The 19,454-nt window shown below is 46.0% G+C and overlaps 1 protein-coding gene across 1 annotated transcript; it reads left to right on the forward strand.

Moving 5' to 3' along the window:
• The first annotated feature begins 225 nt into the window (after positions 1-225).
• Positions 226-19,204, forward strand: WDR91 (WD repeat domain 91). Its single transcript, XM_064452052.1, has 15 exons — positions 226-443; positions 2,197-2,376; positions 3,875-4,082; positions 4,944-5,026; positions 7,238-7,362; positions 9,269-9,446; positions 9,724-9,882; positions 11,965-12,164; positions 12,614-12,764; positions 14,232-14,326; positions 14,650-14,818; positions 15,641-15,749; positions 16,589-16,701; positions 17,445-17,642; positions 18,568-19,204. The coding sequence occupies exons 1-15, from the start codon at positions 321-323 to the stop codon at positions 18,730-18,732; spliced, it is 2,256 nt and encodes a 751-aa protein (XP_064308122.1). The 5' UTR covers positions 226-320; the 3' UTR covers positions 18,733-19,204.
• The last annotated feature ends 250 nt before the right edge of the window (positions 19,205-19,454 follow it).

Consider the following 19,454-nt stretch of genomic DNA (forward strand, 5'->3'; position numbering starts at 1 on the left):
ATGAGCCGCACGTGGCGGAGGACCAATGGGGATGCAGCCGGTGCCCGGCGGCGACCAATAAGAAGACGGGAAAAACGCGGGCTGTAAGCGCTGGCGGGAGGGGAAGGGGCGGCAACGAAGAGGCGGGAAAAGGCAGGCGCGCCGGGCGCATGTGCAATGGATGGGACTACAAGTCCCGGCGTGCTTTGCGCTAGTCGGACGCGGCAAGGTATGCTGGGAGCTGTAGTCCTACTGGCGCTGGGCCGGGCCATTCCGCTCGGGGCCGGGCACCTCTCTCCTCGCCCGTGGGCGGGCGGAGCCGGCGACGCCGCGGGTCCCCCATGGCGGCGGCGGCGGAGCGGACGGACGAGCTGGTGCGGGAGTATCTGCTCTTCCGCGGCTTCACCGCCGCCCTGAAACAGCTGGACGCGGAGATCAAGGCGGACCGGGAGAAGGGCTTCCGGGTGAGTGGCGGCCGCGTCCCCCTTCCCGGCGGGGTGGTGGGCGCGGGTGCCTTCCACCCCCATCCCCGGGGGGAGGACGCGGTTCCTGGGCAGGCCGCGGGCGCCCTTCCGCGCTGCCGGGGCTGGGCAAGGGGAGCGGGCCGGGCGGCTCTTGGAGCCCCCGCGCTTCCCCGCGGAACCGGATCCCTTCAGGGGCGGCCGCCCCGGGCCGGGCGCCGGGGCCCGGCCGGCCGCGCAGGCGGGACCCCCGCGTCCCAGTGGCGGGGGCCGGTGCTCGGTCCTGCCGCCGTAGGTGGACGCGCAGCTCCCGGCGCTAGGGCGTTCGCTGGCGGTGGGCTCCTCTCCCGCCTGGCCCCGCAGCGGCGTTAGCGCCGGGCAGCGGCGGTGGGCGAGAGGCTCCGTCCCGTCGGCTGGCTTTTCCCCCTCCCCCCCGGGGCCGCCGTTCTGCTCGGTCTGGCCGAAGCCGCCGCCTGCGGACCCCGCGCCCGACCCGTAAATCGCCAGGTGTTTGTCAGCTTCGTGCCGAGAGGAGCGGGGGAGATGCGCCTGCGAGAGGGCGGGAGGAGACCTCTTTGCCGGGATCTTTTCTCGGTCACGAGACTTTTATCTAGCGGCTTTACAGCTCCGCTCCTTAGTTTGGGTGTTTTAAGTACCAGCTGCCTTGCTAGATGTGTGGAAATTGGCGCAGAATTTGCCACCCTCGAAAATACAGTTTCAGTCCTTTGCTTGAGCTTCGTGTACCTGTAGCAGCAGTTCTGGCCATTGAATGTAGCATTTTGAAGGCTCGGATTTTTCTTTAACCAGCAGCATAACCACTACCTTTATTGTTCATAAAGCATGTTGCTTTTATTTTTAAAACACCAGCGCTTTGCTAATGTTTAGAGGTAGGCAAACAGTTGATTTAATTGGGATAATATTGTCCTAGGCAAAGAAGGGGCTGCTGGGGTCACAGTATTCTGTTGCCTTTATCTGTAGGAAGCCATAGAGATGAAGGCTGGATGGTGTCCTCAGAATTTAACTAATGAGAGGAGAGCAAACCACATATTAAACAACTTTGGCAGCTGAATTTTTTTATAGGGTGCAGATTTTTTTTTCTCTGATGCCTGTCTTGTCCATCAGAAATTACTGAACTAAAGATCTATTCCCACACCACCATTCTGCCTTATTCATATTGCAGAAATTATTTTCAAAAACACATAATGAAAAAAAAAAGTCTGTTCCAAACTTTTATGCCTGCCTTGGTACTAGATGACGTTATTAAAGATAAATGTACTTCAAAGATTGCAGTACAACGGATCTTTCGTCCTCTTTCCATTGGCTAAATACAGTTTTTTCCTCTTAGCCTAAAAGTAATACTGTTTTCCAGGTGCTGCACTTGAATTTTCCATATTTAATCACATTATTCCTGTTTCTTCATTATCAGCTGACTTTTAAAAGAAGTGAAAATGTCTTGCTTACTTGCAAAAAACCCCACCGACTGTATTTAACAAAAGGTGATCTTTTTGTCAAAATCTGTTTGGCTATGTTCTTTCGTGTTTCTTTCTTTTTTTTTTATTTGAAAGGTGCTGCAGAGTGGAAGAATACTAATACAAAATGCAGAGTGTTTCCCAGATTAGGAAAAAAGCTAATGCATCAGTGCTGGACTGTAGCATTATTTGTGCAGTTAAAGCTTCTCAGCATTAAGTTACAGAAAGTCTCTTGTGCCGGAAGAGCCCTCACGTGACTGCAGTCTTCCCTGTTTTGTCCTCTTTAGGTGGATAAGATAGTGGACCAGCTGCAGCAGTTCGTTCAGAGCTACGATCTGGCTGCCCTGCGTGATTACTGGAATTATCTGGACCGACGCCTTTTCAGCCGTTTGGAGGATGTGTACCGGCCAACAGTGAACAAGCTGAAAACCAGCTTGTTCCGATACTACCTCATCCATACTGTTCAGGTAGTGTTGATTTTTAGGCTTCTGTTTTTAAAAGATCCTGGTCTCTCAAACCAGAGCAATGAAATACCCTTGTGACCTTCTGACAAGCCTGGTGGGTAAGGGATGAGCAATTCATGTGTCATATTCAGGACTGTAGTGAAGAGTTTGACATAGACTCACATGACAAGCTTGTAAGCAGGTTAGGGAAGCTCAGGCAAGAGGGAAGTATGATTAGCTGGGAGCAAGATACTCACACTTGGACATGAAGGCAGTTCCCTCTCAGACAGGATGGCCATACTGTGGGTATGGGACTGCTAGTCCTGCTTAGCCTCTCTTATTATTTGGGATACTGGGAGAGATCACAAGGTAAGTAAACACCTCTTTGTGGGGCATTGCCCTGAGAACAGAGGAAGACAAGAACAGTGCTTAAAGCAGTCTTCATCAAGGTGAAGAAACAGGCAGAAAAAAAGCCCCAATCACCTGTAGGTAGGAGCAGTCAGCTGCTCCAGTGCAGAATAAGAAACAACTGAGCAGGGCAGGCAGCAACAGTGCAGGGAAGGGCCTTACTGCAGTGCTGGGGACCAACAGGCAGAATTGTCTGTATTCCTTCAACTCTAACCTGCTGGCAGGACTTGGCCAGTCCTTCCAGGCACCACAGTTCTTCATCAAGGGAGTTGGAGGGTCCAGAAGGAAAAAAGGTGACTTGAAGTTGGTGGAGTAGAGTTTCAGTTTATAAGAGAGGGAAGAAGTAGGCTTCAAATCTGTACAAGGTAATGTGGGAGAGAAAATGACTGAATGCTTTTTGTTTGCTTTGAATAAAACAGAAAATAATGAGCTAAAAATGTAGCAGAGATTATCTTGCTGAAACCCTGAGATAGTCAATGGAATATATTACACAGGGTGGGTTTTGGCCAGCATAATGGACAGATACTTGTCAGGAATTTGTGTTTCACTTCTTACCATTTAGAAACAAAATTTCTTCCTTAATTCTGTTCCCTGATTGAAAATCTTAAATGATAGATGTTGGTGGAGGAGTAAAATCTAATGCACATGTCTGGAAGTGTGTCTTTTCGTAGTTTGGTTTGCCCTGTGCTTACCCTGAGGTGTGACTGTTCTGTCTGAATAATGTATTACACGGAAACCTTTTCAGGCTACATATTCTGTTGACTTGAGTAATTTGAAGTATGCTTTGGTGCTGTATGAATGCTCATGTCTTATGTCAGTGCACAAACTGCACTGGTTTAGCTGGAAATTGGTGTAAGTGATGAGTTCTGCTTGTCTCAGCCTTTAAACAAGACTGTGGTAGCTAGAACGAAGGTTGAATTAAGTGCATTTGTGAGCTTCTCCTGGTGTATTTGAGGTTCTTTTGTTTCTAAATGAATCTGTTAACTCTAACCACTTGCTCTGTTGGGTGGTGAAAGCAGTTGTTAGTGTGCTCATAACATAGAGCAAATATGCCTAGAACTCATGTGGTGCCATGAATGGAAGCATGAGCCCTGTTCTTCTCGCTGTGTTTCAGACCGGCCGCAATGACAAGGCGCAGGAGTTTTTCCTCAAGCAGGCCTCCGAGCTCCAGAACCAGGCGGAGTGGAAGGATTGGTTTGTCCTGCCCTTTCTCCCTGCCCCAGACTCCAACCCCACCTTTGCCACCTATTTCTCACGCCAGTGGGCAGACACGTTCATTGTGTCTCTGCACAACTTCCTGAGCGTCTTATTTCAGTGCATGCATATCCTTTTTTGCAACTAAAAGTTAAATCTTTCTTGCCCTGGTGTTACATTTACTATTAACAGTGGTGCCAAGAATATAGTATTACAGAACTTGCTGCTTTCAGGGGATTGTTTAGAGCCAAGACATAATAGGAAGCTGGTATTTACCAGAGGATGTTGGAATAATTATTGTTCAGTTATCTGATGATATATTTCCTGGGCACAAACAATTGTGGTTGTTGCTAATGCTGAACTCATCCCCATGCCAGTGACTAGAAATCTTGTGCACATCTTGTTCTGAAACATTTTTCCTCTTTGCTTGGCATAGTACAAAACAGGTGTGCAACCTTGGGCCATGGTCCATAAATGAACTAGCAGCTCCTGTTAGACCCTTTTTTGGGTTCATATGTCCACAATGTTGTCTAGCGACAGCTCACTACAATGGGGCAGTTCAACATTGGCAGAAATAACAGCTTTTGTCCCACTACAGAACTACTGAGTTCTGACCTTGTTTGCTGATGGGCAGGTTTACACTGCAGCTGGAATACAGTTCATCTTGAACTGTTTCTTCAGTGTATGCTAATGCAGTAATATAACCTGTCTTGTCCTCCACTTCTGACGTGTAAAAAGGAAGCATCTAAAAATCCTTGCAAAGTCTATGTGAAATAGCGTGTGCAACAGTAGAGTACAAAGAAAGTACAAAGTTGACTTAGGTAACTAAGCTGTTACTAGTCTTCTGGCCTTGCATGTAGTTCTTGCTAGTAGCATGGACTTGGCAGCTTTGCTGTCTTACAGGCAAATGGCCAGTATGAAGTGGTGGCTGTTAGAATTAAGCCAGGTGCACACAAGTTCTTGTCTTGGTTTTCTTTAACACTCCTCACCAGTTCCAGTCATTTTGAACTTTGAAGCTGAATGTCTTAGGAGCAGTCTTATACAAGAAGAAAATGAATCATTGCGGCATAAGGTCAGAACTGAAGTCACTCTTTAGTTGCTGACTTTATGAGGCTGTGAGTTTTGTAAAATTGGTTCAGTCCGTTCAAGAAAGTTGTAACTGTTCAGTTCAGTACGCTTATTCCAAGGCAGATTCTTCTACAAGTCCTTTGTTATTTTGGTTTATCTTTTAAACTCTTTCCAGCAAACTTAGGGTTGCGATCATATAATGAAATGTCTGTTTAGGGTATTACTGTCCCTCTGCTGGAGGTGACTGTCCCTCTCCCTGTGCTGTCTGACAGGTGGCTGGATACTGTGCAAACTCCTTTCCTGCTATGCTGCAAAGTCAAGACAAGCTGAAACTAGTGGCAGGTTAAGTGCATATATGGCTGGCTTTGCATGCAAGCCTGTGAACAGTGTTCAGTCACTTCCAGATTTTAGTTGATGGAGCAATAGAAACGGGCAATAACTTCTGGTAAAGAGGCAGAAACCGTTACTTCTGAAATGGCCACTTCACTATGGTTGAAGTGCACTTAAAAGCAATTGCACTTAAAGCAATTTAGATCAACTAATGGAAATGTTGTGAATGTCTGTTTCCCAACTCTAGACCTTACAGTAAACTGTAAGAAGTGCTGACCGGTTCAGATAAAATGTTGCCCAGCTCCATGTCTTGTTTTTGACTGTGTCATCAGCAGATGCTTAGAGAGAGAGTGCAAGAATATATAACACAGGTCAGTCCCTTCCCAGTATAATTTCCTATTAGAGAGATTTGGGAAATCTACAGTTCAAGAACTTTCTAAACCACAGATCACATGTGGATGATCACATACAAGTGAGAAGCCTTATTCATGTAAGCAGGACTTCCGTTTAACTTCCTCAAAACATACCAAGTAAAGGCTTTCTCTGTATGAATACTTCAGTACAGTAAGTTTTGTGCTTTACCTCCTGTGTTACAAAACATTACGTTGTACGTTGTGCTTCTTGTTTCAACTGTTTTGGCAGCTGATCAGCACTGTTCATTTGTCCTAAAAATGTTGAAGTAAAATAGAATAACTGATTTCAGAGAGGAGGCTTTTCTTGAAAGAAAAGCGAGGTTTGCCACTGTGTACTGTATGGAGTCAGTGGGCCAGGCAAACTTTGACAGGAGGGTTCTGCAAAGACGGTCAGTGCATAAGGACAGCAGGATAAGGTATGTTTTGAAATAGAACTCTGATTTCTTCCAGTTAAGTATTCTGTACTCTTAGTCAAATTAAAGCTGTTTTTTGTTTGTGGTATGTTGATTGATATCACTTACAGATGCATAAGCATTCTCTGGCAAATCGGCAAAGGTAAAAACTAGACTTTTCTTTTTGGAGAACTGCTCAGGTCATAAAAGGAAGCAGCTACCTATAGAATACAGGTTTAAGTAAAAATAATGGAGTGAATAAATATTGAATTCGATGCTAGTTGAAATTAAGTAGTGATTCTGATTTCACTGTTGAAACAATGCAAATACATGAATAGCAAGCTGGATTTCTAAAGCTCCTTTTTTTCTTCTTGTAATTTCTTTCCTTAAATACTATGATAAAAGGAAAAAGAAGAATTATATCTGAAACACAAATGCATGGAAACAGAAAAGCCTAAGGAACTCTTCATGTGAACAAGAGTCACAGGCATAAACCACATCAGTCACAGAAAGCTCCATCCTGAGGTTCCTCTCTGCTAAGGGGGGGGAAGAAAAACGTCTCTGTCTCCATAACGTGGAGATAAATTTCACTGCAGTGCTTGGGAGGGAGCTGGACAGGAGCTGGGCTGAGCTGGATTTCAAAGTGACCTGATGGTGTTGGCCTCAATGCACCCTGCCAGGTCACCAAACCCTTGTCTGTGGGAAGAAGATTACCTTCTAGGCTCTGTCCATACATCGCTGTTGCCAGTCTCATGCATTGCCCTGGCCTTGAACTGTGCATGGGGTGGCTGATCAGCTCTGCCCTGGCTGACTTTCATTTCCCAGCACTGTTGATGTCCCTGCAGTAACAGCCCAAGGAAAGGAGTGAAGGGTTTTAACTAGGCTCCAGTTTCATATGTGTAAAGCACTGATTGTTTTGACTACTTGGACTAATGTGGTACCTAGTCAATCAGAGCGGCTTTCTTAACCTCCCCACCCTTCTAGAGCTGTTGAAATAAAAGGTGTAAACAACTTCAGCAAGTGGGAAGGAGGTAAATCTCAGTGACCCTCTGTTTACTTGGCTGTCTTCTCTCGTTGTAGCTGTTTGCTTTGCAGGCTGAGTCGTCCCGCATGAAGAAAGAGGAACTGGAGGTGGAACAAGCAGTAGTGCATCACAAGTTGCCTGCATATGTGGCCAACATGGATCGACTAGGGGACTCTGAGCTGTGAGTGCAGGAGGGGAGATGGGGACAGGCTCTGCTGCTTCTCTTGGGTCAGGGAGGCTCCTGGAGGGTCATTTCCTTGTTCCCTGCCCTGGGAGTCAATGCAGAAAGACATCTGGGCGGAAGATCTGGCGACCTAAGGGGGTTTAATGGGGGAATTAATGATGGGTGTCTCTCCTGCCATTTGGGGAAGAGATTCTTGCCAATTGGTGAGAACCCAAGCACACATGGAAGTGATTCTGCTCTGCTTTCAGCATTAGACCAAGGTGTTCTGGGCAGTTAGGGTACTCGTAGCAGTGCAATAGCCTGAAGTATTGCTCAGATGAGGTGGCTTGTGTCTTGACTCATATTTTTGTGCGGTGGGTGAGTGCCCTGTGTTGTTTTATAGACACTGTTACTGTATGACCTGAAGGGGTCATTGTTAAGCAGAGATGCTTCCTTGCTTTTGCAGTAAAGGGAGAAGGAGTTTCTCTTCTCTAAGGCTGTTATGCACAGAATTCCCCATGAACTTGCAGCAGTTAAAGTGTGTTTATGGCTACATCTGTTGTATTCCTATCTGTGGAAATGAGGCAATGTACGTAGTGATACACCTTGTTTAATTGTTATTTAAGCTCTTATTTTTCCCCCAGTACACAGTCATGCAAATCAAGTCTGTATGTTTGAATTCATTGTGTTACAGAGACTTTTTTTCCCCTTGCTTTGAAAGGATCTGAAAGCAAATGTAGCTTAGTCACAAGGTATTAATAGCACTGTTGGGGCTTTGACTTTCTCATGTGTTATTTCACTTCTGTTCAGACAGGAGGGGGATTGATCAAATTATGCTGCTGACAATGACAAATAGAAGTTGTAGCAGAGACCACACGCAAAGTCTTCGTTTTAGTCTAAAAGTTTTCTGATTAGATAGATTTACATGTCTGGTGACCTACCTTGATAACTGCTCTGCACTCTCTGCGCAGGACAGGATAGAGTTTAATCTGAGATGGGTTTTTTTTGGTTTAACTACTGTGTGGAAAGCGTCATGTTTATCTGCACACATGGGGGAGAGGGATGGGATAGTTTATTCCCATATTCATTTTTGTTTGTGTATATTATAAAAACTTGCCCTAGAAGTGGCATTTCTTGTGTGTGCAACTTGCCTCTTAGTCTGGGGGCCAGTTCTGGTTGCTTTTTCCATGTCTCTGTTCAAACCAAAGCCCAACTTTGGTAGAACAGTTCCTTCCTAGAAGAGAGGATAAACACAATGAAGGTGATTGTGTTCCTTTTCCTCTGGGGGCTGTTCTGCTCTCAGGAAGCTGTAGTGGAGTGAGGTCAGACAGTTGCGTTCTGGGAAGCAGCTGCTGCTATTGGTGTTGCGGGCTGAGAAGGGAGGTGTGTGTAACCATAGAAATGGACCTAAACTTTCTTATTTCCTTTGGGTCTGGTTTCTGAGATATTGAGGGCCCGCATTTTAAAATTGTTAAACATGACTTGCTGACTATCTAAGGGTATTCAGTGAAACACTGCATGTGGAATGCCTCTTGAAGTAGGTCTGTTTTATGCCTTGAATTGGGAGTCCTGGCTGAACAGGTTCTTTGGAAATTTGGGTTTCCCTGCCTTTCCCTTAGGGTCTTTCTGAACTAACCAGATGGAGTGGAAGGAGTTCAAGGTGGCCCTACAGGGGATTCAGGAACAGCTGGGCCCACTGTTTCAGTGGCATCTCTGAGAAGCGAGCTTTGGTTACAGTAATTATAATGATCTGCTCCAGGCATTAGCAAAATGTTTTAAAACAGTTTTTTAATGCATACTGGTCCATTGGCTTGGGAAGGAAGTTTGCTTGTTGGGTGGTCTTTGATCAGGTTGTCTGACTACACTTTCACAGTGGTTTGATGGTGGTGGGTTTTTTGTTTGTTTTGTTTTGTTTTTTAATTAGTGATATGACCTGCAGCCAGAGGAATACTGCACATTCTCTTCAGTCCCGGGGAGGCTTTCTGTCCTCTTTTCTCTCCCAGAGTAAAAAGGGCCCTTCCAGACCAGCCCATCCAAGTGGGGTTTCTCCAACACAGAGTGGCAGTGTGCTGCTAGGGAAGAAAGAATCAACAAATCACCAGGTAATTATCAACTGTGTCTGTTGAAAGGTGCTCAGTATCCAAGGAGTTAACTTGCAACACAGCACTGTTCCAAGCTTCTGCTTACACCTGAAAAAATAAAAAGTTCTTTCCGTCCTTGCAAGTGTAGGCTGGGCCTGAATGCAGCACAAGAACAACTGCTGTTGTCTGGGGGCTTGTGGGGCCCTTGCAGGTGTTTGGTTTCTTTGCCTCCTCCTTTCCTCTTTGTTCTGCAGCCTAGCACAAGTGTAACTTTGCAAATCATTCCTCTGCCTTCCAGAGTGCCAAAGGAAAAGAAGGAACAGTGAGCTGTAAGGATGGGAAGAGCCACTTCAGCGGGTTAGTAGCAGGCGAGTCAAGTTCCCTGCAGCAGCGACAGAAGCGCTTGCAAGAACATGGGAAGGAAAGGAAGGAACTGCTGTCAAAAGGGACCTTCCAGGTACTGGGCAACACTGCAAGGCTGGGAAGCGGAGGGCTGGTATTTCTGTAGGTCTTTGTGCTAGGTGGTAAAACAAGTGCAAGTGTTCCTGTTAAGCTTCTGAATTGCTAGTCAGATCTAACTGTATCAAAGGTTAATCTCTGTAGTTAAACAGTGTGGAAGGAGTTGCTTATTTCTGTGTCCCAGGAAGGGAATCAGTATTGACTTTTAAAATGGAAGAAGAGTAGTGCTTTGTCATGATCTTTTCAACAGCCTGATCCTGGTGAGGGTATGTTTCATCCACCTTAATGGTTATGTTCAAATACCTTGTTATAATCCCCATTCCTTGGTAGCAGTAGGCTTGGCTTACCCATCCTGCCCAAGTGAGTTCTCTCCTGTGGGTTCTTATGCTACTTTGTACAGGCTCTGTGTGGGACAGAAAAATTGATAGGAAGTTTTCCTGGATAGGAGTGGAAATATCCTTCGTAGCAATGTTTGCTTTTTGCATTTTTTGCACTGTACGTTGGCAGTTTTGCCAGGGGGTGTGCCCTGCTTTCTAATCTAATAAAATAATATAATAGTGTCCTGTTTAAACTGCTGCTGAAGGTCAGTGGATTACTTCTGTTCACCTGTGTATTGTCTGGCTTTCAGTAGCCATGTGGTCAAAGGATACAGAGCACAGGAGGAATGATGGCAGCATCTCAGCTATTTTTATTTTGGCTGTATGAGACCCACTGCCTTGGGGGAGAGACAGTGCTGAGAGACTGTTGCCTATTGGCCTGTATGTGTGGCTGTTCTGCATGGGGGAGCTGTGCTTTAGAGACAAGATGTTGTTCTACCACTGAGCATTCAAGGCTGTGAGAGAACTTTTCTTCATTGCTCATCTAAAACATTTTAATTAAACATTGGTCAGAAAATGCAAAGCCCTGTTTCCCAATGAGTATCCTTTGACTTTCCTTTTTCTGTGATGTTCCAGGTTAAGGCAGTGTTTTCCTGGCTTCGTAAGAGTTGCTTCTGGTACTTTAGGGAAAGCTGATACTACTTAGCTTTCTGTTCTCAACACATGTGAGCAAAAAGGAAACTAAAAGGTGCCACTGTTTCTTTCACATGAGTGTCATTCATTAGTTATCTCCCACATTAACTAACACAGAGAGAGGCATTCTTGGATTAATTTCCCAATCTTTTCCAGCTTTGTGATTTCAGATTATTTGATTATGCAGTGTTTGACCCATTGCCTAAGATGGGAAAGCTACTATAAATAAGGCAAGGATGTGTTAGGGAGCAGGGATTCAAAACCATCAATACCAATACAATTTGGGGGCACTTCATCTTCAGAGAATGGTTTAGCAAAGGAATGCTTGCAGATGTTTTACTGGTTTTTGTGCTGTATCTGCTTCTTGTTCAGCTTCTGGTGGCAAGGGAAGACTAGGCTGCATTCAAACACTTCTGTGTGCTGCAGTACAGATCTTGTCTCATTCAGATATCTTCACCTCCTAAAACTCCATTTGTTCTGTCTGCCTTGTCAAATTGGGTTTTAAGCTTTTGGACTCGTGTTGACTCTACCATTGTCATCAGTCAGTTGGCCGCAGTGGTTGACCCAGTGCACACAAACTAAATCTCTGGCAGACGAGTATAATCCATCCACTGGGGCTCACCATCCAGCAAGAGTTTTTGTGTAGGTTTAATGAACTGCATATTATACAGACTTAACTTATATTGTTGAATGCCAGAATTCCATGAAATACATTGATATGTTTGTGAATCTGCAGTCTAATGGCATCGAAATGGGCCTCAAATATAATCTGAGTTTTTTGCCAAACAGAGATGTTGTGGTTCCTTTAGTTTTTACAGGAAAGTGTATGGCTGGGCACATGGAGGGGGATATAAGGGGCTCTACAAGCAAGGAGGCCATATTTAATGATGTAATTGTGCAACACACTATCCTTGTGCTCAGAAAGATCCCTGGCAGGAGGAGTGCTGAGCTGACAATGCTTCTGTTTCAGTGCAGCTTCTTGGTTTTCTCTCCCAGCAGGCTGGGGTGGCTGAAGAGCTTGATCTGGAGCTGCTGCTTCCTTGTATTTCATACAAGATTTCTTCCTTCAGGGCCAAAGTGCTGAGAAGAAAACAGATATTAGCACAGCTGAGACAGAGCCATGCTCAGAGCTGCATGCTGAGCAAACAGAGACTTCAACCAAAATGCCTGCCAGCAGTGCAGAGGTTGTGGGGGTCCGGCAGGAGCAGCCTTTCATTGTCCTGAGCCAGGAGGAGTATGGGGAGCACCATTCATCCATCATGTACTGCAGGTAATGGATGGGCAGAAGAGGGCTTTCTCATAGAAGCCTCTGTAGAGGACCAGCTGTGTCTTGGCCTCTTTCTCCCAGCCTCTGTTCTGTCCAGCACATTGTGCATTTACTCTAGGTTGTAGGGCAGTCAAGTTGGTGTGACTGAAAATAGCCTGTAACTTGTGCAGTGAGAATGGATAGAGGTTTTTGTTACTGGGAGATGGCAGCCAGGAAGAAGCTCCCTGGGAAAGCAGGATGGTATTGCTTAAGGGCATTATACTTTGCATGTGGAGCTTGGTGTGCTTCATTGTGCCAGTTATTGTGGACTGAACAGGAAGTGGCGCAAGGAAGTTTTGATTCCTGCAGAAGGAATTGGTGTGTGGCCGGGAGAGGAAAGATTACTGGGGTATCTGCTTGTGTCTAAGAACTTCAGGGAGAAAAATATCCAATCGGTTTCCTTCTGCACATAGGGTTGATTGTTCTGGACGGAGGGTGGCCAGCTTGGATGTGGACGGGGTCATCAAAGTCTGGTCTTTTAACCCCATAATGCAAACTAAAGCTTCATCCATTTCCAAGTCTCCGTTGCTGTCTCTGGAATGGGCGACCAAGCGTGATCGGCTGGTGAGTAGTCTGCATGTGGAGGCTTGAGAGACAGCAGATGATTTGGGGTTGTGTTGCTATGTGTTGCACGTGAACCTCTAGACAGCTGCATTGTGGATAAGATCAGGGCAACAGTTAGATTCCACTTCAGTGGGACATGGGGGACTGAAGCTTGTACGGTCTAAGAAAAACTAGAGTGAGGAGTGTGCTCTGTGTATTAAGCAAGGAATTTACCACTGGCTGCCCTGAGACAGAAGTTCCCAAGCTGCAGTGCAGGTACAAGCTGCAGGATAGAAGTAACTCCTTTAAGAGAAGTGCCTCTCTCCAGGCAGAGCAAGAGCCACTTGTAAAGGCAGGCAGAGGCAATCTGATACAACAGCCCGTGGGAACCCTGGAGCAGGAAGCTGGGGAGCTTTACTCACACCCTGAGCCAGAAGCAGAGAAGGGAGAGCAGGGCTGAGGAGCAATGGTGTGGTGTTGGCATTGTGCTTGTGCAGGTGTGAAAAGGGCTCCATAGCCAGTTTTATACTGGTGCCTTATGAGTTGGGGGTTGGCATGTGCATAAGGAGCTCAGGACTTGTTTAAATATCATGACTGTTTGTTCCCTATAGCACTTTAGTTCTGTTACTAGAGAGGAGCCGTAAATTATATGCATTCTTCTGAGTCCTAGAACTGTTGCTAGTCTTCCATGCCCTCTCTTGGTGAAGAGACAGGGCTGTGTGAGAAGGCAGGCCTGCAACTGAGGGAATATTGTTCACATTCTGGCACTGATGATGTGTTGCTGCTAATGCCCAAATGCCACCTGTGAAGAGCTGGTGCTACAGCTTGTCTCTTTCTTTTCTTTTGCTCTTAGAAAGGAAGTTGTCCATGCAGTTTTTCTGATGTTTCTTCTGCATTGTGGAGTTTATTTCCTGCTTGCTGATAGAAAGATTCTTCTTTCTGAAATATATGGGGATTCAGCAGCAAATCAGGCTCTGAAGTGAGAAGGATCTGGCTTGCTTTATTTTCTTTGATAATGCATCCCTCCATGGTTTTACTTTTGATTAAATTGTAGCACCACTGATAAAGCATGTGTGAGCCCTTCTGAATTATTTTATTCTCCCCTGGATGAAAGAAGGTGGCTTCTACTCGGTTTTCTCTTAAATTTAGATTTTTAATTCTGTGTTACTCTTTCCGTACTCCCCTAGATACTGAGACTCCACGTATGTTTTGCATCCTATAATGTTGAGCCATACTCCAGAAAGTGGCTTTTATTCCACCTTGGTGCCTATCAGATCTTTTTCTCACTGGAAAGCAGTGCTTTTATTCTGACTTCTGTGGCTCTGGGGTAGTCCTAATCAAAGTGATATGCACAGAAAGACGTGTCCTAATGGAGTGACATTTAATCCAAATGCATAAATAGAAAAAATTACTCTGGTGTTGATGGTCATTGGACAGCATCATTGTACTCACTCACACTCCTTCCATTTCCTCCTTGCTGGTTTCAAGCTATTGCTTGGCAGTGGGGTTGGGACGGTTCGTCTTTATGACACAGAAGCGAAGAAGAATCTCTGTGAAATCAGCATTGATGAAGACATGCCCAGGTAACTCTGGAATACTGTTTTTATATATAAATATAAATGCTGTTGGTTTTGACTGTGAAAAGGTAGGTGAAGTCTCAGTGTTCCTGCTGCTGTCCTGCAACTGCAGGACTATCTAGCTTCATTCAGAGGGCAGTCCCTGTTTGAGCAGCGTAAAACCACTCAGTTAAATGGGAGGCACTCAAAATCTGTCTAAGCACACGAATCCTGCCCGTCTTTACAGTGCACCCTGTCTTGCAGGGTCTTAATGGGAGAGCTCTTAGTTGACTATTGGGCTTGAGTCAGCTGCTGGAGAGAGGCAATTCAGACTGTTTGCTGTGTTTCAGGATCCTCTCGCTTGCCTGCAGCCCAAGCGGTGCCTCATTTGTCTGTTCTGCGGCAGCCCAGAGCCCCATCTCCCACATGGACTTTTCGGCAGTCAGCTCCAGGGGCAAAAGCATGAACCAAGTTTCTGGGAAGCTGCTACTGTGGGATACTAAAACAATGAAGCAGCAGGTACTTGCTGGGTTTCTTTCCTTTCTCAGTCTGCTTGCTGAGAATTAGTGTCTTCTGTTTCAATGTGTAGGAGCCCTATTGCTAAATTATGCTGACTTCCTTTTCAGTACCTTTCTTTTTCACCCTTCCTCCTTTCCCCTTTATCACATGCAGGATGAAAATGAATAGTGTAAGTAGCTGCTGGGATTGGGCGGGGGTTATTTTGTTTTGTTGATGTGTTGTGTTTTTTTTGAGGGATTCTTCAAAGTAATTCATAGCCTCGTTTCTATTCTGCCCGCACAGTTTGTGACTGGAAATGTCCCAAGTGGATTGAATGATGCTTTGCTCAGGCTTTTTCCAGTTGAGCTATGTTGAAGGGATTTCTTTGCTGCTATTTCCCCTGCCCTCCCTGATTTTTAGCGAAGTGCTTCTTTCAGAAGTTCTTTCAGAGGTTTCATCTCATGCCACCTTCTCCATTGTCTCAATTTAGATGGGCCAGATTCTGGCAGGGAATTCTCATCCCATCCCTCGCCTTTACCCTTAAGAAATGCTGTCCCTGATGTGTAGGAGAAAGCACCATATTCAAGCTAATGCCTGCTGGAAGCTGGTTTTCCAGCCTTGAGGCGAAGCAAGCTGTGGCTTGGCTGAGGTGAATTAATTGTTGGTTTAGTGTCACAGTAAAATGCATCTGCTAACCTTGAAGTCTGTAGTTATGAGAGGCATAGGGCTCCAAACTGGAGAATTTCTTGCTACTAGATACCATCTTTCTTCCCTCCCCTAGACACCAGCTCCTCAGCACCCATGGCTCCATTTTTCAGCATTAATAGAGACTTTCCCTTCCAGCTGCAGTTCTCCCTGGAGCCTGAGCCCATTGCCATTAACTGCACAGCCTTCAACCACAACGGCAACCTGCTGGTCACTGGGGCTGCAGATGGGATTGTTCGTCTCTTTGGTATGTTGAAATTGGGCAGTGAAGTGGCCCCTCAGTGTCCCCAAGCTGGCTGCCCCTAGCATCCTTCTTTTGCTAGCAGGGAGGCAGCTGTGGGACATGCCTGAGCACCAAGGTGGAAGCTACTCTCTCCTCCACAATAGCTCTCAGGAGTGAATTGGCATAAACTTTCTCTGGCAGACATTGGCTGGAGACCCTGGTAGTGCTGCTGAATTTGTTGTTTCCTTCCTGCTGAAGAGCAGAGTTAACCTACCCTTGAGCCATGCTGTCTTGGCTGTGCCAGAAGCTGAGTCTTGAGGAAAGGAATTAATGTGTGACCTTCCAGCTGAAGGCAAGGGCTTCACATCAGTCCTTCCCTGAGCAATTTCTGTTTCTCAGGTTTTGTCCTCTTCAGCCTGTCCTTGTGATAAAGGAAGTTTGGGCCTCCCTCTTCTGTGAATGAGGGATCTGCTTCTGGCCTAGGTGCTGAGCTGGAGGCTGCAGTCCCAAGTCTGTGGGAGGACAGAGCTGGCAGCAGCTGTGGGGGTGGATAGGATAGCAAGGGGAAGAGAAGAAGAAAGGTGGTAGTGGGGCTTGGATGCAGAATGCCTGCAGTTGACAGTGAGCATATAAGTAGCCCTGTAAAGCTGGAGGAAGAGGTGACTAGTTACAGGCAATGACTTTTGTGGCCAGTGTAAAAGCCACATGCTGGACAATAAGTGCAAGGTGCTGGGAGTAGATTGGGCTCCCCCAGGCTGGTTTAGAGGGCTGGGACAGAGACCTTACAAATATAAAGGGCCGCTCTTTCTTGACCTCATCTCTGTGCAAGTACAAGGAGTGTTCAGTACTGGTTCTCCCCTCAGATATGCAGCAGCATGAGTGCGCCATGAGCTGGAAGGCACATGATGGAGAAGTCTACTCTGTTGAGTTCAGCTATGATGAGAACACAGTCTACAGCATAGGCGAGGATGGCAAGGTAGGCTCTGGGTAATCTTCTACTGGTCAGCTGGCAGTGAGATCCCTTCTGGAGTCTTCTCCACATGGTGGGGATAGCAGTAAAAATACACTCAGAATATGGAGGATCTGTGGGCTGCTAACTGTAATCTTAGGTGTGCAGCACCACCCTGCTGCATGCAGTCCCTGCAGAAAGTGGCTGGAAAGTGTATTAACAGTGGGAGCTGTCTTGGGCCTTGTCTGCAAATCCTACTGTTGGTGACATCCCTTTCCTAGGGAGTCCATGTGGAGATGACCTTTCTGTGCCCCTGAGGTCACCACATTTGAAATCTGGGATTCACCAGGGAGCAGCAGATTGACCACTTTGCATAAATTTCCTTTTCAGCAGCTCCCTGTTGCTCAGGGAGACTCAATTTCTGCAGTTCCTATCTTCAGCAGTAGAGGTATGGGTCAGGGAGGAAGACTGCCTGAAGGTGTGGGTCCTTGGCTGATAAGAGTTAAGTGAATTCCCACCAGGTCCTGCATGCAATGTGGAAGGACACGTAGGCAGCAGTTCTCATGGAAGGTAGGGCATATGGGTAGTAGGCACTCCTATGGCCTTTGCAGCCTGCATTTTATAAATATAGCCACTTAGATACCGATGTCCAAATGCCGTCTTCTGTTTTTGAGGAATAGCCACTTTGCTTAAAAGCAACAAATGGCCCTTCTACTTTCAGCCCAGTCAGTTTAACTATGGGCTTTTGTAATTTCCTTTTGTCATTGTAGTTTATTCAATGGAATATTCACAGAAGTGGCTTGAAGGTGTCTGAGTACGATCTTCCCAGCGAAGCTACAGGTCCTTTTGTTCTGTCCGGGTACAGCGGCTATAAGCAAGTCCAATTCCCGCGAGGAAGGCTTTTTGCTTTTGACTCTGAAGGCAACTATATGTTGACATGTTCTTCTACTGGGGGAGTAATTTTTAAGGTAAGTCTGAGAAGTGATGGGGAGTACTTTTATGCATCCATACAAGCTATTGTTGTTACAAGCTGCAGCAGCAGCCACTGGAAGCTCTCAAGCAGCACCTACCTATCCCTGCTCTGTGAAGGTTGCTGCTCAGTTTCATAGTGTGCATTTTAGCAGTGTGTTGCATTTAGCAAGTGTTTGAACCCTTTGTAAGTGTTTGGCCCTCTGTATGTAGCTAGAGTATGTGCGCTCCTTGTTCGTAAAGCTTAGCTGCGGCAGTTTCCTTTAGCGCCCAAGTGCCTAGGACAAAGTTTTGTTGGTTTTTTTTTAATGTATTGATGCATGCCAGGTCAATGCAAAGTGTGTGATTGTTGGCAGATGCACATCTTTAATCTGCCTTGTGTGCTTGTGATGTTATGTTAGTCCCAGCCTGATTATCTTCTCTTACTGTGTGCTGAAATAAAGGGTAAGGCTGAATGGTTCCAAGTACCCAAATTTCTGTGCTGCAGTAGCAAGCAGTTACAGATCACATGCTACTTGCCTGCCTCCTTTTGAGTCAGTATGCATCAGTATAAGCCATTGCAAGGCAGATTAGATGGAATTTTTACTTTGCATCTGGGGCATTCAGAGCACCTGCACTAACATGAGCTATAGCTTAGGCTTATGTGCTCCTCATCAGTGTGTGCTCTTAGCCTGACATGTTCAATTACTGCAGCTCCGCTGATGTCAGAAGCTGAGCTGCTTGAGAACATGTACTTCTTTTGTGAGACTAGAAATTTGCTTCCTCATGTGTGCTATACACATCTCAGTATCTCTGATTTTTCTGCTTAATTACATTTGCTGATAGGGATATGGAGTCTGTAGCAGGCTTTGTCTTCTCTCATGGGTGTGCTGCCCCCACTGCAGAAACTTGCCTCCTTAAAATCTTATGCTTTCCTTCTTTTAGTTAAATGGTGAGGACAAGGTTCTGGAGAGCTGCCTTTCCCTGGGAGGACACCGAGCTCCTGTTGTCACTGTAGATTGGAGCACGGCCATGGACTGCGGGACCTGCCTCACTGCCTCTATGGATGGGAAGATTAAATTAACAACGTTACTGGCTCAAAAGTCTTAACCTGGGCGGTGCTGAAGGGAAAGAGCAACAGACTCCACAGGAACAAACTGCATGGAAGAGAAGGCAAACCACAGTCCCTCTTCTCATTGTAGCTTTTGCCTCTTGATAAACATTAAATACATTTGCCAAACCACTGTGCAATAGAATGCCGGCATGGGACCGGATCAGTGGCAGCACTGAAAAATGAGTCTCCACTGACCCATTGTGTCAGCTGGAGACTCTCTCTTAGGGAGTCTTGAGTAGCATGTGGCTAGAAAGGCTGCTGGGATCGTGTCAGGGGTTCTGCAGAAGAAAGTGAGGCTGGAGGAAGCATGCATGAAGCAGCACGGTGCATGGCAATAAGATGGCTTAAACTGGAAAGGCCAGTGCAAAACCAGAGTATTCTTTCAGTATAGCATTTTTTGTTGTGCTTTTTGGTTTGGTGTTTTTTGTTTTGTTTATTTTTTTCATAAAAAGAAAATATTCCCTTGCACTTGTTTTCTGTGCTCTCTTCAGCTGTTGCTGCAAAACATGGAGGGTGGCTGGGGCAGTGAGTGATGTGCCAGGAAAGTCTTTTGCACAGAGAAAAGACTTGTGCTTTCCCCAGGTGCTTCTGGCACTGACACCTGCACGCCAGGGGGAACCAGTGTAAGATATCCAGGAACAAAAATAATTGCATTTGTTCAGATGTATTGTGTTCCCCTGTGATACCCACTACCAAGTAGTGGAGAGATCCGTAGTCA

This window comes from Phalacrocorax carbo, chromosome 1, assembly GCF_963921805.1.
Source record: "Phalacrocorax carbo chromosome 1, bPhaCar2.1, whole genome shotgun sequence".
Classification (NCBI taxonomy): Eukaryota; Metazoa; Chordata; class Aves; order Suliformes; family Phalacrocoracidae; genus Phalacrocorax; species Phalacrocorax carbo.